Source organism: Coregonus lavaretus (genome assembly GCF_964263955.1).
Source record: "Coregonus lavaretus genome assembly, chromosome: 1".
Classification (NCBI taxonomy): domain Eukaryota; kingdom Metazoa; phylum Chordata; class Actinopteri; order Salmoniformes; family Salmonidae; genus Coregonus; species Coregonus lavaretus.
The window spans coordinates 82935764-82962746 of NC_139988.1; the positions used below are offsets into that span (position 1 = coordinate 82935764).

The following is a 26983-nucleotide window of genomic DNA, read 5'->3' on the forward strand; positions in this document are numbered from 1 at the left end:
AAGCCAACTGAGAGACCTGAGCCCTAGGACCATACGTCGGGACTACCGGCCGTGGTGACTCCTTGCTGTCCCCAGTCCGCCTGGCCTTGCTGCTATTCCAGTTTCAACTGTTCTGCCTGCGGTTATGGAACCCCTACCTGTCCCAGACCTGCTGTTTTCAACTCTTAATGATCGGCTATGAAAAGCCAACTGAGATTTATTCCTGATTATTATTTGACCATGCTTGTCACTTATGAACATTTTTGAACATCTTGGCATGGTTCTGTTATAATCTCCACCCGGCACAGCCAGAAGAGGACTGGCCACCCCTCATAGCCTGGTTCCTCTCTAGGTTTCTTCCTAGGTTTTGCCTTTCTAGGGAGTTTTTCCTAGCCACCGTGCTTCTACACCTGCATTACTAGCTGTTTGGGGTTTTAGGCTGGGTTTCTGTACAGCACTTCGAGATATTAGCTGATGTAAGAAGGGCTATATAAAATAAAATTGATTGATTGATTGATACAAAACAATACTACAAAGACAAGATTTGGGGTGGCAGCTTTAGGAAATACATGTTTAGAGTTCTTAGGTAGGCATTTCTAAGGCCCCTGGGCTATATGGTGTGTGCATTGATCAGTTTAGTGAAGTATGGAATGGGGGAACTCTGATAGCGGTGTTCGTGTCATGGGAGTGTACAATTTGTGGCTGTTGCGGGTTCCCCGTCCAGTAATCTGCTGTCTGATTGGGGGGGGGGGGGGGGGGGGGGGAGCCAGTCTGCAAACATGGATTTAGTATATGTTAGGCAGATCTGCTCCCGTCTGCTCTTCAAGGACATGATTCCAAGGGTTTTGAGGGCTTCCCGGTAGCTGGTGTACGACCCGCCCAGAATTATTCTGCAGGCTCTCTTCTGGACCCGCTCCAGCTGAGAAGTCAGCGTTTGAGTGAGGTGCCAGGCAGGGACAGCATACTCCAGAACTGGTCTTTCGTACACCATGGCGATGGATAGTACACTCTTAGAAAAAGGGTCCGAAAGGGTTCTTTGACTGTCCCTAGGAGAACTCTTTTTGGTTACAGGTAGAACCCTTTTTGGATCCAGGTAAAACTGTTTTGGGTTCCATATATAACCCTTTGTGTAAATGGTTCTACATGTAACTCAAAAGGGTTCTACATGGAATCAAAAGGGTTCTTCAAAGGGTTCTCCTATGGGGACAGTTGAAAAACTATTTTAGGTTCTAGATAGTACCTTTCTTTCTAAGAGTGTAGGTCTGCTGTGGTTACAGAGAAGCGCTTAATGCGCTTGAGGAGGAACAGCTTCCTGCTGGTGCTTGTGGACATGGTGTCCAACCTGGCTGCTCCAGCGCACGTCCTGCTGGACAGTGAGACCCAGCACCCTGACCTTTGATGTCTCTGACAGGGGGACACCGTTGATGAAGAGAGGTGGTGCAGGGGGTGGGTATTTAGAGAAGGTGACGCATTACTAAACATTTAATCTCAATGAGGAGCATGTCATTGGTAGCGGTCCAGGTGCTGAGCTCGTCCAGTTGCTTCTGCATTGATATAATGGTTGCTGCAGTTTCCTGGTTTCAAGCAGATTCATGTGGTCGACATATTTCCACAAAGGGTTGGCAGCTTCATGTGCAGCATTTTTTATGGGGGCAAGGAAAAGGACAGGGCCAAGGAGGGTCCCCTAGGCCACATCACATATAAGGGACTCTTATTCAAATAGGGTATCACGATTGCGCACCACTTGTCTCCTGTCAGAGATAAAGTCAATAATCCATGGGACTATTTCAGGCCTCACCCCCATTGACAGGATATTTTTGATGACCGTAGTTATTTCTATGGTGAGACCATTATTATGAACAAAGACTCAATAAATTGCGTACAGGAAAATACTATTTTCAACAGGAGCAAATTGTATTTTAAATTGCAATAAGCAAAATTATTCTTTGGGGTCGGTAATTCAGTAATAAATAGGTACAAATGTACTTCTCATAGCTGTAAGTAACCATTTATGTTGCACCCAGTACATAATCAGTATTAACCCATAACTAAGCTATATGGAATTGTTTTAGGTCATACCAAGGATCATTTTGCTATTTGATTTTTGAATTTTAAGACCCCTTGAAGTATCAAAACGATAAATGAAAAAAATAAAGATTTGGTCTTACGGCAATGCGCCCATACAAACACATTGATTAGATAACCACGGGGGTGTGGATATTGACCTTAGGGGGTTAATCAGTGTTTTATGTCATACTGTAGTTATTTACTTGTGCTTGTAATGTTAGGCTTGAGGGATAAAGGGTAAGCAACAGGATGCAGTTAGAATGTAATTTTTATTGCACGTACAGAGGGCATACACATTCTTTAATGTCATAATGTCATTTGATTGGCGATACACAGGAAGTCTCGAAGCTCCCACACTGGCTGGAGAATGGTCTCCCAACCAAGGAAAATATACAATACAATACTGTGCACAACCTTGATCAGTCTGTGTCTAGAATATAGAATATGGAGTCATATTTTTGGGAGGCGTCATGCTGGACAAAGTGCCAAAAAAAGCCTTGAAAATAATTAACAAAAAAATAGCAATTCTACGTAGGGGTTGGAACCTAAATTATTTTCCAATTGTTCAATTCAGAACAGAACCATTATTTTTTTTGTTTCGTTCCACTGTTCCGACCAGCAAAATAAATTCTGAACCTGTTCGATCCCCAAAAAAGTACTGTTTTATATCATTCCTTTCATTTCTTTTTTAAACCTCTGAAATCACTTTTTTTTTTTCATTTAGCTCAACATTAAATTACTTCCCCAAAGTGTGGATAGAGCAGCTTGCAATGGAGTGGGCAAGCTATAGCTCAGTGAGTTATTTACATGCGTGATGGAAAGTGTAGGGCGCGAGATGCAACTGAAGGTTTGCGGGTAGGGAGAGAGCGAGAGAGGGTCGTGGAAGAGGCTTGGCTTGAAGCGCTGGGCATCTTGTGATGACATGCATTATCTGAATTAGGCCCATAGAATTACGGCTTCTATGGAGGAACTTTGAATGTCTTTGAACTTCAGAGTTGGCTTAACGTTGGACCTAGAGCTAGCTAGCTAGCTAACAAGCTTGTGTGTGCAGAGCGGCACCAGAATTAAAAACACGTTTTACCTTTTTTTAGTTAATGAATCCAATGTGAAATGTGATAACTACAGCATCCCTAATTAGCATTGAAAAAGTGAATCCATTCTTCTGACATTACAAGCGTCATTCTTCTGAATCATACTTGTAATATCAGTAGGCTACAGCTATGCTTCGGAGGGGGAGGGGAAGGTAGCCTACACACACACACACACTGGCAATAGATCTTCAGCTGGCAGGCAGACGATGGAAGAAGTTTTTGATTGACAGAGGGAGGGCTTTGCATAGGCGCTTTGTTGTGTTTTTTGTGGACCTCTAAAAAAATTACCGGAATGTAAAAGAACGGTTCCCATGCCTTGTAAAATAACGGTTCTGTTCTGGAACAATAAAGATGACTTTCGTTCCCGGTTCTGATTCTGTTCTCTGAACCGTTTCCAACCCCTGGTTCTAAGTATTGCACCCACAGTTTATCAGTCTAATCTTGTCCCTCTATTGCCAGTACAGAACACACAATACATGCACTGCTATATCTGTCCAGCTGCTTCACTCAAAACACTCTCTCATATCAATCACCAACGGGTGAAAACACTCCCTCTTTCCAGAAATCCCTTCACTTAAGAGCTCACTCAAGAGGTCAAAAGCCAAGCTGGGAAATGTGCCATTCATTGCACAACTAAATGGACTTGACCTTCAATGGCGAGAAGCCGGATTGGGCCAAAGGCTGGAGAGACATTTTTAGCTAGCACCAGAGAAGCAGTCTAGTCGAAGACTTGGAAAGGGCAGCGGGTGTCAACATTAGGCCCAGTGGGCACAGGCTGGAATGGGCTCCTCCTCAGGTCAGTGCTAATTGCCATGGCAGCGTTTATTAAGTGCCTTGTATTGCACTCAGTAGCCCCAGTCATCCTATTAATCCCGGCCTCATTGAGCTCCATTGTAAAGGGAATAAGTATGAGGTAGAATTGCAGAAGAGTAAAGCAGGATTAGGTTAAATGCCTAAATGACGTCAGCAGTGTTTTGGGGTGCCTGTTCATTTCCATACCGTAGTGGACACTGGAGAGGCCCAACCGGATGAGAAGAAGTAGCTACTAGCTAGCGTCCACACAGAAGTGTGGACTTTAAAGGCAAATCATTTAAACTGTAAAGGCTAATCAATAGCAGACAATCAAGGCTAAGAGTTGAACTGGTGTGGTGGTTTTTATCACAGGCTGAGAGAAGTGTGGTGGTTTTTATCACAGCTTGAATGTGATCACCGATTTACCTTGCTGTTTGGCTGGGAGCTGGCTGGACTTCAGCAGTGGCCTCATTGCAGATGCTTGGTTAGAGGTGCTCTTGAAGGCAAGGATCCTATTCCCTTTGACAAACTCTTTGTCGTATCTATGCCACATTGTACAAACACTTTAAAGTACAGGCTCATGACTCATACACAACAATATGTTGATTACACACCGTAGTTGGGTGCATAAGTGCTGTATAATTTTTTCATCTTAGTCTAAATTACATTGTCTTGTCATGTATAACATGATAAACAAACCAGTTGTTGTTGTGTTGTGCCTACCATCATGATTAAGAGGAGCATTTGATTAGCCAAATTGCTTTAGAGTATCTACCAACTCTACGTACAGAAGTGTCTTAAATCAGTATACATTTTCTCTTTTATCCTGAGGAAAATAATCTGTCTGTTTAAATGTAGCTGCATATATTTCTGTTGTATTTCCATCCAGGGGCGCAACTTTCACTGGGGACGGGCGGGACATTCCCCCCCACATTCTGAAAATGCATTTCTGTCCCTGTCAGGATAAACGTGTATGCGGTGAACGAAGTCAAGCGCAGGACACCGAGAGACTGGCAGATGTACTTTACTAATAAACGTAATGAAAAGTACAAAACAACAAAACCTCCAAAACAGGGAGGGACAATAATCGCAATACACAGTCCTGCCGAAAACAAACGGAGAACAATCACACACAACAAACGAATGACAGACAGGGGTTATAAAGGGAAACCATCAACACTAATGGGAAACAGGTTTACACAAAGCAGACCAATCTAGATGATTGCTGAAACCTAGATCGGTGGCAGCTAGTACTCCGGGGACGACGAACGCCGAAGCCTGCCCGAGCAAGGAGGAGGAGCAGCCTCGGCTAAATCCGTGACAGTCCCCCTCCAGTTTTATCATTGGAATGTGATACAAATGCCTCCGCGCGGTCGGGTAGGCTGTTTGGAGTGTTTATCCCACAACAAAATCAAGAAATTATAATTATGTCCCTCCCACTTCTAAAACCAAAGTTGCGCACCTGGTTCCATCACTTGTCCAACTCTTTCCCCCAAGGCACCTTCTGCTTACACACAAAACACATCCAACAAAATACCTATATCATTTAGTTGTCGTTTGATATTGTTTACTGTGGCCTCGCAGCTAATTTGTCCTGCGTGTATAATTTGTGTTAACCTTCTTCCAACCTCCCTTCTCCAAACATTGGCCAAAACCCAAGCGTTAAATGTTTCAGATGATGTGTGTGTGTGGGAATGATGGTGTACAGCCGCAGCCTGTTGTGGTGAAACCCATTTTAGCTCCACTAGTTCTACTCAGCCATTGTTTCAGTCAGGCAGTGTTGACACCAAACAGCTCCCCATAGACACGTTTCTGGGCCAAATGAAGCATGCCTCCATGTTAAATGTTTAATTTCTCATTCCAAGACCTTCCCTGTGAACTGAAGCTTCTGTATTTCACAGCTCAGAGGAGTTAACAGCGAAAACCTTAATGGGCTTGTTGTGAGAACCAGCTTGTTTTCTACAAAGGAAAAAGCAGGAAAAAAAAGACTAACAATTCTCCCTCCATCTCTGAGCACTTTCCTTTGTTGAATGTCATATAAACCAAACGCTAGCTTAGTTTGAGAAATAAAATGATGTGTTTACCGTAGCTGAACATTTGATTAGAGGGTTTGTTGTCTTACCCTGAGCTGCCCTGGATGGACGCATCTCTCATATCATTCTGTAAACTCTGCCCCTTGAGTTGGAACCAGTCTGTGTTCCGTCTTGGTTTGTTCTTAGCACATCTTGTTTAAGCCATACGTCAGGGGAGAAGGCTTGGTTCCATGCCAGGAATTAAGGTTGGCGAGTTGGCAAGTTAATTAATATTTGTTGAGATAAGAAATGGGAGTAATTGTGAATTTGTTTTCAATCTGAAATTTCTTGTCATAGTTTGTTTACCTCAAAAACGTTTTTGTTCCTCTGAGTACTACAATTTAACCTTAGCAGGTGACCTTTTATGAGTTACGTCTAAAAATTACCTCTGAAGCCTCCCTGATGAAATCACTGTGTTTATGGGCATGTTTATTTACAGCTCACTGTTGTCCTTATTTGTTTATTCATGACAGGATGGCGAAATAAATAACACCTACAGTTTGGCTTGACAGCAACAACCAAACACGAACAGGAAAATAAGGGAAATGTTTTCATCATTCTGACAGTTGATCAACCATTTCAAGAAAGACACTCCCCAGGGCAATATCCCACAACTTTATTCTCAGTCTTTGTGCAGAATGTAGGCTACAGTAAGATTACTTGGCACATACGTTACAGTTTACCGTCGGTCTAAGGCAGGTCCAGGAGTATGATATTATTAGATTCAGTGGGAGAAACATAACATTTCATTCCCATCTTTTCTGAAGAAGAAATCCTTCCCATCCTTCTGTTCTGGGCAGCGTGCCATGAGTGAGACTCACAGGTCTTTGATGTTTCACTGAACATTTAGTCCCAGTGAGGAGCAGTAGCGGTGCTTCTGGATCTGGATGGTGATAGTGGTGTCTCTGTGATGTCTTCATTGGAATCTGGAGCGGACTCGGCGCTCACCCCTGTCTGACACCCCTCTTTACACAGAGTCGTCTGTTCAACCGAGAGATATGGGACAGCAGTATGGGGCCTCTTTAATGTCCCTCAGAGATAGAGGATGGAGACACAGGTCCCTCTCATAGTCAGTCTCAGCAGAGTCTAGAGAGACCCTGTTTGGATATTTCGTTTTCTTTGCTTTGCCAATAAATTCATTTTTTCCCTTTCTACGATACATAACTATGTTTATTGATAATTTTTTGGGGGGAATCTCACCACCAGGCCCGAGGTTGTACTCCAGCTTCCGTAGCCCTTCCCTGCAGTCAATGACCAAAAGCGCCCTCTTTGGTCTCATGGGTGGAATGTTATTAATATTTTTCATAATTTCATAATTAATAAACATTCTTTTTTTTAAACCAGACGAAAATCGGGTGTTTCTATGTCAAACAGTTTTGTTATATTTCTGTCTTCTGTGATGTATATAAAGTGTAATATTGGAATGCAAACTCAAAATTGAATACATTTCAACTCTATATCTGACATGGTACAGCTGACTTCTTTTCTTTAAGCCCATAACCATGTGTGTGAGGTGTAGACTTTTGTTTCAAAGTAGATTTGTTTAAGACTACCAAGAATCACTCTGTGTGACCCTGATTTAGCCCACTGCAATAATTAATTTGTGTGTTATTTTGTTACTCATGAGTTTAAATAGTTTGTTATTTTACTTTTGCTGTTCAATTAAGTCTATTCAAATTTCTCTGAAGCTCGGTGGAGACTAAAGTGGATGAAAGGCTATGCGCTAATGAGTGATTATCATACCGTGGAGCATTGGTAAAGCTTCAACGCAGGCCGGTGAAAGCACATAATGTAAGCTGACAGTCAGCTATCATGATATCATTAGCTGAGCCGGAAAGTCTATTAGCATGGATAGATGAGTGACATCTGGTATTGGTTGGTGCATGGTGAAGGGGTTTGAGGTCTATTCTGTACCCTGCCCCATCCAGTGGCCTTCAGATCTGGGGCTGATGCGAATTGGAGGAAGACATCTAAAGCGAGCAGAATCACGTGGGAGAATGGTCTGGCGTCATAAATCATGTCACATTCAATCAACAGTCTGCTCCTAAAGCTTAGCAGTCAAAAGTCGGTTTTGACAAGGCAGAAGAATGGCTTATGGTGGATTTATTATCATATGGCAACTGCACAGCAATGTGCACCATGCAACACATCCACTACAACGAAAAGATGAGAAAATCCATACTCCATATTTTTTTCTGTGTTATCTGTCCATTTGTCTATATGAAGAGCTCACTGCTTAATGTTCTGTCTAGACAGTTTTAGACAACATCTATACATTGAGTTGCCTTTTGCCCTCAGAACAGCCTCAATTTGTCGATGCATGGACTCTACAAGTTGTCGAAAGTGTTCCACAGGGATGCTGGCCCATGTTGACTCCAATGCTTCCCACAGTTGTGTCAAGTTGACTGGATGTCCTTTGGGTGGTGGACCATTCTTGATACACACGGGAAACTGTTGAGCGTGAAAAACCCAGCAGCGTTGCAGTTCTTGACACAAACCGGTGCACGTGGCACCTACTACCATACCCCGTTCAAAGGCACATAAATATTTTGTCTTGCCCATTTACGCTCTGAATGGCACACATACATAATCCATGTCTTAATTGTCTCAGGGGTTAAAATCCTTCTTTAACCTGTCTCCTCCTCTTTATCTACACTATCTACATCTATGGAAAGAGCAGGTGTTCTTAATGTGTTGTACACTCAGTGTACATATAGATGGCTTAAGTGCCTATTGAACCATTTGCTCAGACAGTTCCTATATAATTTCGTTCTCTGTAAAGCCCTGATCCATGCTTTTAGTAGAGCATAACACTCAAATAAAAAAATATAAAGACACGTCCTTGTTTCACTGCTCAATCATCGCTCTAAGTGGAAATGTTGCACTTATCTTGCGTCTTGCTGTGATAAAAATGAACTATCACTCAATAGAAAAAACAAAAACGTGTCCACTGTCTGCTGTTTCACTCGTATTGCTCAATCACGGCTCTGCAGGCAATGTGTGGTTGAAGTGAATACCAGACCCAACAAACATGACCCCATTGTTTGCTGACATTGCTGAGCACAGGGGCAGCCGGTAGCCTAGCGGTTAGAGCATTGGGCCAGTAACCGAAAGGTCGCTGGCTCAAATAACTGAGCCGACAAGGTGACAAATCTGTCGATGCATCCCTTGAGCAAGGCATTTAACCCTCATTTGCTCCAGGGGTGCCGTACTACAATGGTTGACCCTGTAAAACAACACATTTCACTGCATTTATCTAGTGTATGTGACAATAAAAACGTATTTTGATTGTGTCGCGGCCTGTTGACGATAGGTCCACCTTCCCATATACCCCGTCGGCAGACGGTGTCGGAGGTCTGATACCAACAGGCTCAGAGACAGTTTCTATCTACAAGCTATCAGACTGCTGAACACTTGAACTGGACTGACCACCTGCTCTGATTCTCTGCACCTGAGCACACAATCATGCACTCACTCATGCACACACACACACACAGACATACACACACACAGATATACATTCATGCTACACACACATCACAACTGCTGCAACCAGACTCTTACAGTGGCTTGCGAAAGTATTCACCCCCCTTGGCATTTTTCCTATTTTGTTGCCTTACAACCTGGAATGAAAATGGATTTTTTGGGGGGTTTGTATCATTTGATTTACACAACATGCCTACCACTTTGAAGATGCAAAATATTTATTTGGGTGAAACAAACAAGAAATAAGACAATGAAACAGAAAACTTGAGCATGCATAACTATTCACCCCCCCCCCCCCCCCAAAGTCAATACTTTGTAGAGACACCTTTTACAGCAATTACAGCTGCAAGTCTCTTGGGGTATGTCTCTATAAGCTTGGCACATCTAGCCACTGGGGTTTTTGCCCATTCTTCAATGCAAAACTGCTCCAGCTCCTTCAAGTTGGATGGGTTCCGCTGGTGTACATTAATCTTTAAGTCATACCACAGATTCTCAATTGGATTGAGGTCTGGGCTTTGACTAGGCCATTCCAAGACATTTAAATGTTTCCCCTTAAACCACTCGAGTGTTGCTTTAGCAGTATGCTTAGGGTCATTGTCCTGCTGGAAGGTGAACCTCCGTCCCAGTCTCAACTCTCTGGAAGACTGAAACATATTTCCCTGTATTTAGCGCCATCCATCATTCCTTCAATTCTGACCAGTTTCCCAGTCCCTGCCGATGAAAAACATCTTGGCAGGTTTGTTGTGGTGCCATATTCTTTCCATTTTTTAATAATGGATTTAATGGTGCTCCGTGGGATGTTCAAAGTTTCTGATATTTTTTTATAACCCAACCCTGATCTGTACTTCTCCACAACTTTGTCCCTGACCTGTTTGGAGAGCTCCTTGGTCTTCATGTTGCCGCTTGCTTGGTGGTGCCCCTTGCTTAGTGGTGTTGCAGACTCTGGGGCCTTTCAGAACAGGTGTATATTTACTGAGATCATGTGACAGATCATGTGACACTTAGATTGCACACAGGTGGACTTTATTTAACTAATTATGTGACTTCTAATAATATAATATAATGCCATTTAGCAGGCGCTTTTATCCAAAGCGACTTACAGTCATCCACCTGACAGGTGTGGCATATCAAGAAGCTGATTAAACAGCATAATCACCACACATGTGCACCTTGTGCTGGGGACAATAAAAGGCCACTATGAAGGTAATTGGTTGCACGAGATCTTATTTAGGGGCTTCATAGCAAAGGGGGTGAATACATATGCACAAACCACTTTTCCGTTATTTATTTTGTAGAATCTTTGAAACAAGTAATTTTTTTCATTTCACTTCAACAATTTGGACTATTTTGTGTATGTCTATTACATGAAATACAAATAAAAATCAATTTCAATTACAGGTTGTAATGCAATAAAATAGGAAAAACGCCAAGGGGGATGAATACTTTTGCTCAGTTTATACACTTGCCCCCCATTTCCCCCTTTCCCAATACACGTGTCAACATTGGACTATAAATTATGCCTTCCTGTTTTATATTTATGCTAAAATGTATTATTCTATTCTACTGCCATTTACTTTATGTTCGTATTCTTATCTTTTATTATTTCTTATTGTTGATGCATTGTTGAGAAGGAATTTGAAAGTAAGCATTTTGTATACCATGCGTATCCCGTACATATGACTAACAAAAACGTGAAACTTGTAACAGAACTCCAGTGACCTCACCAGCACTACAATACCACTTTTCCAGTCACATTCACACTACAGTACACCCACATACCTTTTTCTGCCTATAGCATTTTGGGCTGTTTTGACGGAGGTACTCTGAAAAGGGCTGGCATTGTTTTCCTAGTATCTGGAGTGCACTCAGTCTACTGTCTGAGGGCTGTGACTGGTGATGCTGAAGAATCTCTGTGAGTCCCTCTCCTGGTTCCCACCCACCTTGGGGACCACTTTAAAAGGAAGCTCTGGCATGACTTGCTGTGGGGAACGGAGGGATTAGGCATCAGGGAGATGTTGTTTTGTGATGAATTCTTCATAAATTCTTCCAGAATACAAACTCATCTTGATGTGTTTAGTTTAGAAATACTGTATAAGCGAGATGTTTGCGCCAGTTGCTACATAATTTCCCTTGATGCCCCTTGAAAGCAATTGATGTCAATGGTGGTGTACAACTTGAGCCGTTAGTATGGGACATTAAAGCCAAACAACAGAGGCAAATCTCTACTTACGCCATAATATCTGTCAGCACCATCCAAATTCCTTCCCTTTTTCTTTTAAACATCAATCATTTTCCTACCAACATAAAAAATACAAATATTTTTGAAAACGTCTTCTTGGTTACGGCATCAAACCTCACCAAGCAGAGTGTGAAAACAAATCAGGTCTTAGCTCTTTGTGGTTCCCTGCTTCTGGTGAGAATAAAATAAAAGTACAAATACAAATCGTTGCACGCTTCGTAAACAACAGGTGTAGACCAACGTAAGGCGCTTGGGGATACCCTGTCATACGCATCATCACTATGAGACCAAATCCTCCTGAGGACTACCTGGTTAATGTGGGATGACGTGAAGCCAAGACTGGGACATCTCAGAGAGGATAGCCTCCTATTAGAGTTGAGTGTGGCTGGTGAGAAGCTCCAGGTGTATGGTTGACCCCTCTAATGTGCTTCTCTCTTGGCTAGTTGACAACAGCACCAAAGGGTACGGCATCGTGGGTGAGTGGGAGGTCAAATTTTGGAAATGTTACATCTTTTTGAAGTGTTCATGCTCTGGGCTTTAAGACTTTGCATGTAAATGTGACCTGTCTACCCTTGAATCCAGCTTTTTGTTAATAATGTGTTAACACATTTGCCTTTTTGCCGTATACCTATTATCCGAACTGACATATCTGCCCCTCGCCAGCTGGACAGCAGAGTTTAGTTATTCTAAAGTGATACAGTGCCTTGCAAAATTATTCATCCCCCTTGGCGTTTTTCCTATTTTGTTGCATTACAACCTGTAATTTAAATAGATTTTTATTTGTATTTCATGTAATGGACATACACAAAATAGTCCAAATTGGTGAAGTGAAATGAAAAAAATTACTTGTTTCAAAATATTCTAAAAAATAAATAACGGAAAAGTGGTGCGTGCATATGTATTCACCCCCTTTGCTATGAAGCCCCTAAATAAGATCTGGTTCAACCAATTACCTTCAGAAGTCACATAAATAGTTAAATAAAGTCCACCTGTGTGCAATCTAAGTGTCACATGATCTGTCACATTATCTCAGTATATATACACCTGTTCTGAAAGGCCCCAGAGTCTGCAACACCACTAAGCAAGGGGCACCACCAAGCAAGTGGCACCATGAAGATCCAAGGAGCTCTCCAAACAGGTCAGTGACATAGTTGTGGAGAAGTACAGATCAGGGTTGGGTTATAAAAAAATATCAGAAACTTTGAACGTCCCACGGAGCACCATTAAATCCATTATTAAAAATTGGAAAGAATATGGCATCACAACAAACCTGCCAAGAGAGGGCCGCCCACCAAAACTCACGGACCAGGCAAGGAGGGCAATAATCAGAGAGGCAACAAAGAGATAACCTGAAGGAGCTGCAAAGCTCCACAGCGGAGATTGGAGTATCTGTCCATAGGACCACTTTAAGCCGTACACTCCACAGAGCTGGGCTTTACAGAAGAGTGGCCAGAAAAAAGCCATTGCTTCAAGAAAGAAATAAGCAAACACGTTTGGTGTTCGCCAAAAGGCATGTGGGAGACTCCCCAAACATATGGAAGAAGGTACTCTGGTCAGATGAGACTAAAATTGAGCTTTTTGGCCATCAAGGAAAACGCTATGTCTGGCGCAAACCCAACACCTTTCATCACCCCGAGAACACCATCCCCACAGTGAAGCATGGTGGTGGCAGCATCATGCTGTAGGGATGTTTTTCATCGGCAGGGACTGGGAAACTGGTCAGAATTGAAGGAATGATGGATGGCGCTAAATACAGGGAAATTCTTGAGGGAAACCTGTTTCAGTCTTCCAGAGATTTGAGACTGGGATGAATGTTCACCTTCCAGCAGGACAATGACCCTAAGCATTATGCTAAAGCAACACTCAAGTGGTTTAAGGGGAAACATTTAAATGTCTTGGAATGGCCTAGTCAAAGCCCAGACCTCAATCCAATTGAGAATCTGTGGTATGACTTAAAGATTGCTGTACACCAGTGGAACCCATCCAACTTGAAGGAGCTGGAGCAGTTTTGCCTTGAAGAATGGGCAAAAATCCCAGTGGCTAGATGTGCCAAGCTTATAGAGACATACCCCAAGAGATTTGCAGCTATAATTGCTGCAAAAGGTGGCTCTACAAAATATTGACTTTGGGGGGGTGAATAGTTATGCACGCTCAAGTTTTCTGTTTTTTTGTCTTATTTCTTGTTTGTTTCACAACAAAAATTATTTTGCATCTTCAAAGCGGTAGGCATGTTGTGTAAATCAAATGATACCTACCCCAAAACAATCCATTTTAATTCCAGGTTGTAAGGCAACAAAGTAGGAAAAATGCCAAGGGGGGGTGAATACTTTCGCAAGCCACTGTATTTAACCACGTGAGATTTTCTGGGGGTGTTGAATCCACAAACAAAAAGGTGTCATCTAAGAAATATCACAGGGACGTTGTGAGCATATTCTATTAAGTTGTATGACAAGGGTGAGGCAAAGCTGGCACACAAGCGTGCGTGCGCGAACACATCGGACACACAAACGCACGCACACACACACGCGCATGCACGCACACACACACACACACCACAGCTGATTGGTGTGAGAGAGGAGATTGAATCAGGGGGTTTAACCGGCTTATGTTGCTCCCTGAAAGAGGCTGTGGGAGTAAAAAGCCCATGGCTCAGAGGTTAAACTCCGGCTCATTCATTGGCCCATGGTAGAGGTTGTTGACAGTAAACCATAAATAAGCACAGGAATACTGGGACATTTCCTCTGACTTCTCAAAGACATTGGCAGCTACTCAAGTCCATATCAATGTGAAGGGAGGCAGGAGAGAGGGGAGAGATTTTCAAGATTGTGAAAATTAGATCAATGTCATTTACAATTGCCAACCTTGCACCATGGAAGAAGCCTTCCCAACAATATGCTTTATTAATATTGTATGACATCAATAAATATATACTCTTAAACTCATTGCAAAAGAGTGTAATACTTCTAGCAGCAACACACACCATTCATTACTTAATAAAAACACCAGCCAGCCAATGGTCAGACCCCATTTACAGTACATATCCCCCAGCTGACACCATCTTTCTACAGCAATAAATGCTGGTTAATTTAAGTGCGCAACACATTAATGACTATATCCTGTATTCATCATGGGACTTTTCGAGTACCATTTGTATAGTAAATTATGCCAGTTGGAAGCATGGCACGGCATGCCAGGAGGTGTCTATCCCTGTGCCAAAGGGAACGGAGGGAGACTGTTGATTGAGTGAACAGAAGTGGCTGTAGATTAGATTATGAGTGCATTAGTTATGTTCTCCCCACTGGTAACTCCAGTATGGGTCGTCCGTGAATTAATCACAAATATAAGACATTATTGTTTTACAAACAAATTGGGCAATGTCACTTTCGCTCTATGCCCTTCGCCCAACTGGAAGACAAGACAGCCATAGCTGGTCTGTTAATATGATATTTTGTGGTTGTTTTCTGTCAGTGTGGAATCGACGTCTTGCTCAGTCGCTGAAGGCTGAACTGTTACAGCCTGAAGTATCGAGAATGTGTACATTTAGGCCAGGATTCAATCCAATCAAGCTTTGGCGGCTGTGCGCCATATCAAAGGAATTTCCGATTGAGCCGACACATGCAGCGTTTACCGTGAATGTGGTCTCCATGAACGCGGGAACATTGCCTTTAAAGGGTGCGTAGCAGACAAAGGATCTAATTGAATCCCGCCCCTAATTAAGGAACTCTTGCGAAGAAAGAGTAGTGGATTGCTGTGGCATTCACTACACTAAACATTGTTTTTGTTTGTCAAGTTGACATAAAAGGGGTTATAAGGGCTAGAGGTTATTTCTGGACAGGGCCTAGATGTTGGAACCAATCAAATCCCACAATTCTATAAAGCAAGGTACACAGTGAAGTTCAACGTTTTCTGCAAGAAAATAAACTAACAAAACATATTGAAAGGAGCGTGATGTTTAATCGATGACTGGCTTGTGCTGCAAGCATCCATAAAAAAGCCTTTGCTGAAAATAAAAACATTTAAAGCACAAATTCACTTCTGTTGTAGCCTGAAATTGCAGCTGTAAAACTGCCTCCAGTGAGAGTGTTCTGTGTTTGTTCCCTCTCTGCCAGATTTTTCATAGAGACATTTTGATGTTTGGTTCATTTGCAATGCTTTATTGAGTGGATTTTTTTTGATAGGGCAATTCCATTAATGTACATAAGAAACTGATTTGAGTTTAGTCCATAATCAAATCCGAATAGTATGTATTTTGTAATCTGTGGATTGCATACACAGCGACAGGAGACGATTGGCCTCCTCCATGGTCTGCTCAGGGATACTAGATCACATTGGCTGCAGCGGCTTTGGCAAATGATTTATGCTGTTGTATCCCAACTGCTCTTCTCTGCCAATAGAACCCCCCCCCCCCACCACCTCCTCCTCCTCATCCTTCCTGCCTGTGCAGTTGATGCAGCACTGTATCACTCGCTCTCTCTCTCTCTTTCTCCCCCTCCCCCTCTCTCTCTCTCTGCTGTAAAAAAACACATCACACCAGTCCTCAGAAAAACACTATAATATTTTTCACAATAGCTTTACAGAGTCAAACCCCTCAATCATATTGTGCTCTGAATCACTGGGTTTGGTTCGGCAGTTTTTTAACTAGGGATTCCAAATAGCAGGAGGTCCTTTGTTTGGCCTTAGCTGACGGAGACCCTGCAAAAGCCAGGCCTGGTTATGTTTCTGTTGTGGTTTATGAGCAGAGAAGAAGGATAGTACTCAGCACTCACAAACACATGGTTATCTAGTTGCAAGGACACTTTTTACTTCTAGTGGGCGTGTATGTGCTGTCTCTGTGATTGTTTGGTTTATGTTTGTGTGTGCGAGTATGGGTGTGTGAGTGTGTGTGTGAGAGTGAGAGTGTGTGTGTGTGATTGTGTGTGAGAGTGTGTATGTTTGTGTGTGTGTGAGAGTGAGAGTGTGTGTGTGTGAGAGTGTGTATGTGTGTGTGTGAGAGTGTGTGTGTGTGAGAGTGTGTATGTGTGTGTGTGTGTGTGTGTGTGTGCGCTCTCTCTCTGTTTTAATCAATCTCTGGCTAGAGGGTTAATCATAGAGGAGTGGGTAAAGTGGGCATCATGCCCCTTATCTTGTGCTGCCAGGGTTTGTCAGTCCAAATCTAACGCCCCTCCACCCAGCACACTCTGAGCTCTGTTTTGAATGTCGGAGGTCAACCCCTGCTCCACTACGCTCCGTCTCACAAAATACACAATTTGCCTGAATGTTTCCCCGCTCTAAACAATGCACTCTCATCTCAAATGTTGCTCTTTGCTCCTCTCTCTCTCACAGGCATATATATCCATGCACAGAGATCCTGTGACCGTATGGGTTAGGTAAACCAGCAAGGATTGTACACACCAGCGTCCAATTCCTCAGTGAAAATGAGCAGTGCCATCTGTGCCCCCTGTGTGTGTCCGTGTGTGTATGTGTTTGTGTGTGTGTATGTGTGTATGTGTTTGTGTGTGTGTGTTGTATGTGTTTGTGTGTGTGTGTGTGTGTACGTGCGATAGTATTGTCTGCCCAGAAAACCACCATGTTCCTCACCATTCAACCCCACCTTCGCGTGTAAACAATTACGTGCCCTTCCCCAATGTCAAGTCAACGGTCTTCCCACGCCTTCCCAGGAATATGAGGAGATATATCCAATCGTTCCACTGCCAATTGTTCCTAGGCGTATTGTTTGAAGGACATACCATTGGGCGTAATGGCTTTGCGTCTTATTGTAACAACTTCATTTATGTTCATTTGTCAATGGCTGTGGCCAACACGCTTCTGACTTCAACTTATTCTTCGAAAGACAGGAAGGAGCGGCTCATCACGTCTTTGTCATTGACACATGTACTACATTCAACAAAGTCCCCTGTTCGTTCTCTTGAAACTATCAATCAAAGGATTAAAAAGGAGGCAGTTAATTAAAACCACTTTATAAGTCCGTCATGTTTAACTGGTACTGGTGTCACCTTCAAACACACCCGTCCTGCCATGTTCTCTCTCTCTCTTCGTCTCTTTGTTTTCGGTGAGGAAGAAAAATGGTCAGGGGTGTAGTTTATTAGCAACGAACCAGGAGGCTAAATGGAAATTCAGATGGTTTGGTCCACTACCTGGGTCAATTAACTCCACTTACTGAGAGAGAGAGAGAGAGAGAGAGAGAGAGAGAGAGAGAGAGAGAGAGAGAGAGAGAGAGAGAGAGAGAGAGAGAGAGAGAGAGAGAGAGAGAGAGAGAGAGAGAGAGAGAGAGAGAGAGAGAGAGAGAGAGAGAGAGAGAGAGAGAGAGAGAGAGAGAGAGAGAGAGAGACTCTTTAGTCCAGACCTCACTTCTCTGTACACTACATCACATGTCATCCGGACTCATTTGGAAGAGGGTTGGGGTGGGGGGGCCACTGGCAGATTAGCATGCATAATGTATCATACTGTATGAGAGTTGGAGACAGGGGTGACTGGGAGGGGGGGTTTTGGGGACGGCAGGGGGTCGGCAGGGGGTCGTAGAGGAAAGTGATGTTGGAGCCAACAAATAGGGTCGTTTGTTACTGCCACACGTTGCAAATTAATGGATAGATGGATTTTCACCCTTTCTCTCCTTTTAATTACATCATTTGGGTATTAAGAGCCTGTCACCTACCCTTCTGCTCCCCCAGACCCCCCTCCCCAGCTCCGAGCCCCTAGTTAACCAGTCAGGGGAATCCTCCCTAGAAGGGTACGATTAATCCTGACCAATCAGCTCAAGGTTAGGAGGAGAGGACCAGGGCGTACAACAGGAGAGAGGAAGGGTACTGCCATGATCTCACTCCTACTGTTTCCTTTCGATCATTTAGACGTCCTAAGTACTAGTAAAATGAAAGTCCTGAGAATGTCCTAAAAAGGTCCTGACATGGTGCTTGTTGACTTCCTGGGAACCTACAGGGAACTAGACAAAGGTCCCCCAGAGAACATTCCCTTGAGACAATCACACTACGTTCTTAGAACATTCTCAGAACATCAGTGGGATAGCGTCACACAGAAACCCTTAGAGTACCTTTCATTAATTTGTCTTAAATTAAACCAGATGTTTTAGGCTTAGTTATAGTGAAACACATCGATTCTGGTCTTAATTTTGACAGTTCATTGCAAAAGTGATATGTTTTGGTCTTTTAGTAGTAAATCTAGCTCTTTTGGCCCCTAGCGGTTCAACTCTACCATTGAAATCGTGATGTAGAGGCAACTTGAGAAGGTACCTCTACGTCATCTCAAGGGAGGGGTTCGATTAGATGTGCTGGGTGGTACCACCTCAAGGCTTACTATAAAAGCAGGTGACAGCGCGCCTTATTTGGCAATGGTCTTGGTAAGTGGAGTGTGCCCATATATTTTGCATGACGCTACCTTGACTAGACTACTGACGGTACACATGTAAAGGCAGTAAGGCACATTTCCGCATATGACCAATTTCAGTTCAAAAGGTTATGAGTTCTAATCCCACATGGGGCAGATATTTTTTTCTCCAAATCCTTTATTTACAATATTCATCCCGTGCCCACACACTTCTAATTCTGAAAAGTGAAAGCATACCTGTGAGAGGGTACGCCCTGGTAGTAGGTGTAGGTTCTTATACAGTACCCCAAGACCAATCTGTGAGTTCATTTGACCGTTGGAAAAAGAGCTACTGCGTAACTACTGCAATGCGCGTTGGATTCAATTGAGTTCCTGATCTTCATTTTCAAGGTGATGATTGCACTTTTCACTTTGCACACCCACACGGATTTCTATTCAGGTCTTGCCTTCTTGTCAAATAGTGCCTAGCCAGAACAAACTGATAATTGACAAACCAGTTCCTGAAAATCAGGCAAAGCACACTGGAAGTTTCCTTCCTCAAATGAAATCCATATTATACGGTTGGGCTTCAACTCCTGATATCATATAAACACACATAAGAAGTTGAGTTAATTTTTTTTATTGCAGGAAATTAACTTTAAAACAGTACAGTTTTCTCCCCGCCAACAACAGGGGTGTGAACAGTTTGGGGTCGCATGGGTTGCGAGGTGGGGGTTTGTTACTATGCCGATAAATGAAGATATCCATCCAGACCTTTGCCACCAAGGAAATGTGTGTGATCGGACCTTCTCAAATATCACTTGAGTACCCCTGCAATTCCGCAATAAATGTGAGTATTTTTTGGGCGCACCATGGGGGATTCAAACTCACACCGCAAGTGGCAATAGATGTCAGGAACGCAGTCACCTTACTACTGTGAGCTTACTGTCCAGAGTTGTATTTCCTTGCGATGCATATAATGTTATTATCAGAGGGTGCCAGTGGACTTTTGGTATATATGCTTTAGTGAAAAAGTGTTGGGATCAGGTACAACTACATTTACCCACCCCCAAAATGTATATTTATGAGCAATTCCCCCAACCTGCAACTTCTCACCTGAATGCATTTTCTTTAATTTTGAAGGGGTTGGGCAAAGGCTGAGATTGGGGTTGAGAGTTACCCTTTATGGGAACCAATGGGAACATTGCCGAAAGTCCTCAGGACGTCCCCTGTTTGCTGGGTGGTCACATTTACTACTGTAACACAATAATGATTTCAAAACGTTACAACTTGTAATTCAAAGTTTTACTTACAAGATTCTCAGTTCAAACCTCTGCCATGTTTTTCCAAAGTTGTGCATCTGTTAAACTCCGCCCATTGACCTTTTAGAAAATAATCGCATTTGTTCTGCCCTAAACCAATCAGTTTCTTTCTGCCCTTAGAACAAAGTTGACTACACTTCATGTCAACCTGCTCAGCTTTAAGCCCCTGTATGTTCAAGCAGCACGCTCCTGCCGCCTGAACCCTGTGTGTCACTGACATCCATCATTAGCACTGTGATAAATCCGTGTTGACCTTTGGTTTGAGTGGCTGTGAACGAACATGCTACAGAGGAGCCTGTTTGACCCGGTACTAAGTGTTCCCCTGGGGAGACCCTGGTGGATGTATGGGTCGTTTATGAACCGGCTGGGAGAATTCATTAGCACCGCTCTCCTCTCCGCTCTCACCCTGCATACCCTGACTGCTTTTACAACCTGGTGTGCGTCACACTACCTTTGATGACTCAGAGGTTGCATCCCAAATGGCACCTTTTTTCCTATATAGCGCACTACTTTTGCCCAGAGCTCTATGGGCCCTGGTCAAAAGTAGTGCACTATATAGGGAATAGGATGCCATTTGGGACGTACATAGAGACCCAAACATACTAAAGTCATCAGCAGAGGTGACAGTTTAGCCGTAGCATTTGTTACCACTAATAATGACATGACCTCTGCTCAAGTCATGTGACGGTACCAATTGGTAAGACTGCTTTTTCAGGTTAATCTGAGGTAATGTGGCCATCAAGATGTAGTTCAAACAAACCAAGATCATCAGACTCACAGTTTATGTTAACAATGTGTGTTCCGCTCTCGTAAAAACAAAATGGCTAACTCTGTTTCGAACCCTTTGGCTGATCAATTGTATGTCAGCATTCTGTTTAATATTGGAGTGTCATATGCCCTAAATTCTACATTTTAAAAAGGAGGCAGAGCCAAATTATTAGGACAACCATACCATTTAATTACAAAACCAATAGAGGCCTTATTGAAGTCCTCAATTTAGGACCCGTAATAAGCAGAACCATATGGTCTATATGGAATTAGCATCATAATTGTAGGCTCTTAATAACAAGACTGCTTGTCAGTTATGGACTAAAGGGAACTCATTTACCTGTAAAATTCATGCATTTATTTTCTATTCAATAGTGTATCATAAAGCTATTAAAGGATGAACTGAAATAACAGTAGCATTATTGCCCAAGGCAGAGTAGTACTGTATAAGAGGTACATAAATGTATGTTTGCTGAGATATACTGCCAGGTTCAAACGGTTTAGCATAGCATTAGAAGTGGAATGCTGAAGATAAGATGGTAATGTTAGGAGGAAGCTGAACCTCAGCTCTTCAGTGGTAGACAGCAAGTAACAAACATACAAAGCAGCACATAAATAGTATACTAGTGTATTATTGATTGATTAATGATTCATTATACATTTATAATTTAAGACAAATAGATCTTAAATAGATACATAAAGTAGACTAGATAAGCCTTGTTAGGCCAGGAAAGGGCAACAGACAACAACAGATGAAAGTGTGTAGATTCCTTGCATAGCGAGCATGGGAGCTGACCATATCAGGGTCTGCATTGGAGCATTATTATCAGTACTAATAGCAGCAGTAGAAGTAACAGTGTTGCTCTGCAGGAGCTGTAACGGCTGCCGTTCTGTTCTTCACCCTGCCAACCCTAATTAGGGAAACAAATGCATGCAGCCCTCTCCTCTTCCTCCCCCTCCTCCTCCCCCTCTCATCTCCTCTTCCTCAACCTCGTCCTCCCCCTCCTCCCTCCTCGTTGTCCTCCTCCTCCCCTCCTCCCTCCTCCCTCCTCCTCCTCCTCCGAATCAGTTAGTTAATTCAGCTCCAAGGAGGACAGAGAGAGGAGGAAATATATTCTCAGGCATTATAGAGCTAATTAAAGCTGCGGCGGCGGGGTCGCTTGCAAGCCAGATCATAATTGTGCGAACCCAACATTGTTTCCTAATTACTGCCATTGTAATTGTAATTCCAAGATCGCCACCTCGACTATTTTCCTTTTTTAGGCCGGAATGAGAGAGGGGAGTAGCGAAAGAGAGAGAGAGTGGAAGAGGGGTGGATGGGAGGAGGGGAAGAGATTAATAGTCTGTTGTCCGTGGATTGGCTTTCGGCTTTTAATTCCCTGTCATGCATTTTTACTTAGCGTAGCCCTGTATATCTTTGTATTTAAATGATAGAATTAAGGGCATGGCCGAGCGGTGGCAGGGAGATGAGGTGGGAACCGGGGTAATGTTGTGTTGCCATCAATCCATTCCGCTGCACCCACCTTTCCCCTCACCTGCTTTGGTGATTTGCAACTTGAAATAGAGATGTATTTCACACACATCAGTCATGCTGGCATTGTGGAGTTAATTGACGGTCCACTGGACAATTATGGAACAGTGGGGTTACTGTGGTGATATGAACATTGTGTCTACTTTGTCATCGATTTAGGCCTAACATTTGCCAGTTTATTGCTTCTGTAGGATTCAAACAATACTCAGAGATAGTGATGTATTGTCTTCAAGCTACAGTTAAATGAAGTGGAGCTCTGTGTTATCTTGCAGTTTAACACCATCACCATTTTGATTTCTCTCTCTGTCTGCCCTTACGGAAAAACTGTGATCTCGTGTGATCTCATGTGATCACGTGATTTAATGTGAAGTTAATGTGATTGCATGTGACAACATGTTAAGCAACATGTGAAAAAATGTGAAGCAACATGTGATAACATAAAACTACATGTGACAACATGTGAGAACATGATCTCATGTGAAATTAATATGAAATAAATGTGATAACATGGGATGCAAAACTAGTTACTGTATTTTTACAGCTAAATGAAGGTGTTAAAGGACAGTATGCTGATTACTTGGACTCAACCTCACTTGGGATTTGAATTCACAAGCTCTTGGTTGTTAGCTACCTGAAGTTCCTGCTGAGCAACCAGGTCTATGGACATAATTTGCTATTCTTTTTTGCCAAGGATACATTTCTGCACTTTGCTTTAAGTTGCAGTAAAAAATTAACTAAATATATACAACAACTTGAACGTTGAAGGTTATTTCTATAAAATGACAGTATGCTGCTGTATTCTGATTTCAATTACTGTAAAATCTTGTTCAATTTTGTACTGTGAACAAAACTGGGACCCAGCCTTAGAAGTGATTTGAACTAATAACCCCTTGCTCACTACCAACCTGTAAAAACCACGAGATCACGAGCCGACAAGGTGAAAAATCTGTTGATGTGTCCTTGAGCAAGGCACTTATCCCTAATTTGCTCAAGGGGTGCCATACTACTATAGGTGACCCAGTTAAACAACACAGGGTCCATTTCACTGTTCCTATCTGATGTATGTGACAATAAAACATATATATTTTTTTTAAAAATGACTTCCCTGCCTGCCTCCTGTTTTATGTAACTGGTGGGAACTAAATCATGGTGTCCCACTCGAGAAACCAACGTCTTAATGATTACACCAAGAGCACAGGAGATTGGTGGCACCTTAATTGAGGAGAACGGGCGTGTGGTAATTACCGGTGCCATATCAGTGGAATGGTATCAAATACATCAAACACATGGTTTCCAGGTGTTGGATGCAATTCCATTCGCTCCGATCCAGACATTATTATGAGCCGTTTTCCCTATTGGGCCCAGGGTGACACTAATTTTAAGTCACATGCATGGCTCCACATCGTGACAGAGTGAAACCAAGTCACACTTTCCTACATTTATCGGTAAAGTAGGTGACACTACCTAGTCTAGTTTCCTCCGATTGGCCCCCTGTCAGAAACTCTACGGGCAGTTCCTATCTTAGGATAGTGTGTGTAACTAGAGTTTTTATTTTAAATCAAGCATTGATGTCAATCAGAGATACAGTACGTGCAAAATTGTGTGTCAAGCACACACATTGCAAATGTTGATTCAGATATGCATTAGACAGACACCATAGGGGCTCCTCAACTGCATTAGGTACATTCATCAGACTCATTAAGGTCTGTACCTACATTTACCTTCTCTCTGAAAGGCTATTTTGTTGTGATTAATGGGTTTTCATGGTAGCTTACTATTGAGACGCAAACTCCCATTGGCTTTGGTTCTCCTCTTCCTGGGTTTTGAGCAGAGGTAAGCGGAGCAGAGACTGTGTGGGCTGCTCTTTGTGAATCCAGGCTCCCACCACCACCACAAGCTGGCCTACAATGTGATTAAAGCAGCGAGAGCCGCCAGGACCATGGCTATAATCATATTACTACCACCTATCATCGCCAGACAGCTGTCATTCAAACGTTCAATTACATTCTGTGTGTGATTACTGTGGCTTCCACTCCCCTAGCCTGGTCATGTGACCAGACACCAGAGACCCCCTCAAGGAAGCAAAAATATTTTTTCCTGCTATGGTTCCTGCTATGTCTGTGTGTAGTTATGATTGGACAAAAAAAAAGCAATAAAGGAAAGACTATGATGAAGAAAAGCTTGTTTGTATTGCTTTTCCTGGTGGACATATAGACAGTAATTGGAAAATGTATATTTTTTTCGACTGCTGTCAAACTGTACAGGATTTCATATGTACTTAATCCTGTGTTTCAGGGATATAATGTTCGATATGGTTGTTTCATTTAAACCAGATTAATATAATATCATAGCTAAGAATGGCAAATGGATCCTCTCGTTAAAGATTCATCTTCCGCTTGAAATCTGTTGTTATACAACGTTTGTTTATATTTAATTCACTTCCAGTTCTGGAATTCAATTACATTAGACATTTTCTGTACCTATCCTCCATTGTGCTTGGAACTCCTACATTATCTATAATATCCATAAATTATTACTGAGAGATACAGTAACTATCATTCTATTTAACCTGAGAAGATTCTACCTGAGATGAATTTTGAGGGCACTAACAGTCCTATCAAGAATACTGTGTTCTCTGCACTGAGATTACATATATATTAAATACCTTATCTACTTCCCCAGAGTCAGATTAACCTGTGGATACCATTTATATGTCTCTGCGTGCAGTTTGAAGGAAGTTGCTGACTAGCGTTAGCGCAATTGCTAACTAGCGTTAGCGCAATAACTGGAAGTCTATGGTAACAGCTAGGATGCTACTATTACCATAGACTTCCAGTCATTGCACTAACACTAGTTAGCATTGGCTCGCGAAACTACCTATAACTTCCTTCATACTGGACGCAGAGATATAAAAATGGTATCCCCGAGTTCATCTACCTGAAGATGTAGATAAAGGGCTTCATTGCCAAAATCCCAAAGTATCCCTTTAATGACTCAGTTTATAGCCTCTGTCTCTCTTTGCTAGCTGGACAAAATACTTGCTCAGATCTCGTCTCCCATGTACCCCTTTTAAGTTACAGAACCTCTGTTAATTGTCAGTCGTCTTCAAATCTACCATGAGAAACTAGTCATGAGAGAACCTAAGACTTCAAATAAACTTTTAGAGTCCATAAACATACAGTAGAATTCTGGGCTGCCGGCATTGTTCACAGAGCAATGGGCACACGTAGGATCTTGTTTCTGGGGTTTTTCTGTTTGTGGGTGGTGCTTATGCAGGAGTGCACAGTGCACTTCAGCCACAAGAAAAAGCTGGCCTGAATGACCATTAATGTTCATTCAATTAGCCTCTACGAGCATTCAGGGGGACCTTGGTAATGGAGTGGGCCGTCCATTATCAGCTATACAGTAGGTAGGGCATTGTGGACTAAGTATGCTCTTCAAATTCAAAATATATTCAATGTGGTATTATACAAGGAATATAGAGAGTAGCCTTCATGTGAAGTAAACATGGTGTATAAGTGCAAAGGAAGGAGACAGTAAATAGCATATGTCAAGGTGGGAGGGCCCCCCAAGTTTTCTGAGCAAAAAAAGACAAAAAAAAACATGTTTTATTTTTTAAATGTTTATTGTTGGACATAAGATGGTAAAAACACTAGGAAATCTGCTCCAAGTGATTTACATTTTTGGAAATCTGTTTCCAAGTATTCCCACGCATAATAGAGAGATGTGATCGTATACAAATGTAAGCAAGGTTTAAAATGATAATGTTTAAGTCAAATATTATATCTGTGTGGGCTTCTTGCGTCTACAAATTCTTTGTAATTACGTTCCAGGCCCCCGACCATCTGCTCAAGTAAAAATCGTCCCGCAGCTGAATCTAGTTCATGATCCCTGGTCTAGAGATTTGTGATATAAGGATGTTGGTCAAGCAGAATGATCCGGATGAACAATGCAAAACACATACATGCGCATATACACACTCCACATGAAAAGGACCATACCAAAACAAAATGTATAGCTACAGTGGGGGAAAAAAGTATTTAGTCAGCCACCAATTGTGCAAGTTCTCCCACTTAAAAAGATGAGACAGGCCTGTAATTTTCATCATAGGTACACGTCAACTATGACAGACAAAATGAGAAAAAAATATCCTGAAAATCACATTGTAGGATTTTTAATGAATTTATTTGCAAATTATGGTGGAAAATAAGTATTTGGTCAATAACAAAAGTTTCTCAATACTTTGTTATATACCCTTTGTTGGCAATGACACAGGTCAAACGTTTTCTGTAAGTCTTCACAAGGATTTCACACACTGT

The 26983-nt window shown here is 42.4% G+C and overlaps 1 protein-coding gene across 1 annotated transcript in view; it reads left to right on the forward strand.

Moving 5' to 3' along the window:
* Positions 1-1267: 1267 nt before the first annotated feature.
* LOC311134200 (glutamate receptor ionotropic, delta-1-like) overlaps positions 1268-26983 on the forward strand; it is a gene marked incomplete at both ends in the record, with an annotated part of 180165 nt that continues 154449 nt past the window's right edge. The window contains 2 exons of the mRNA XM_084167811.1: positions 1268-1352; positions 12170-12198. Coding sequence (XP_084023937.1) covers positions 1268-1352; positions 12170-12198 — 114 coding nt within the window. The remainder of the gene's footprint in view (positions 1353-12169; positions 12199-26983) is intronic.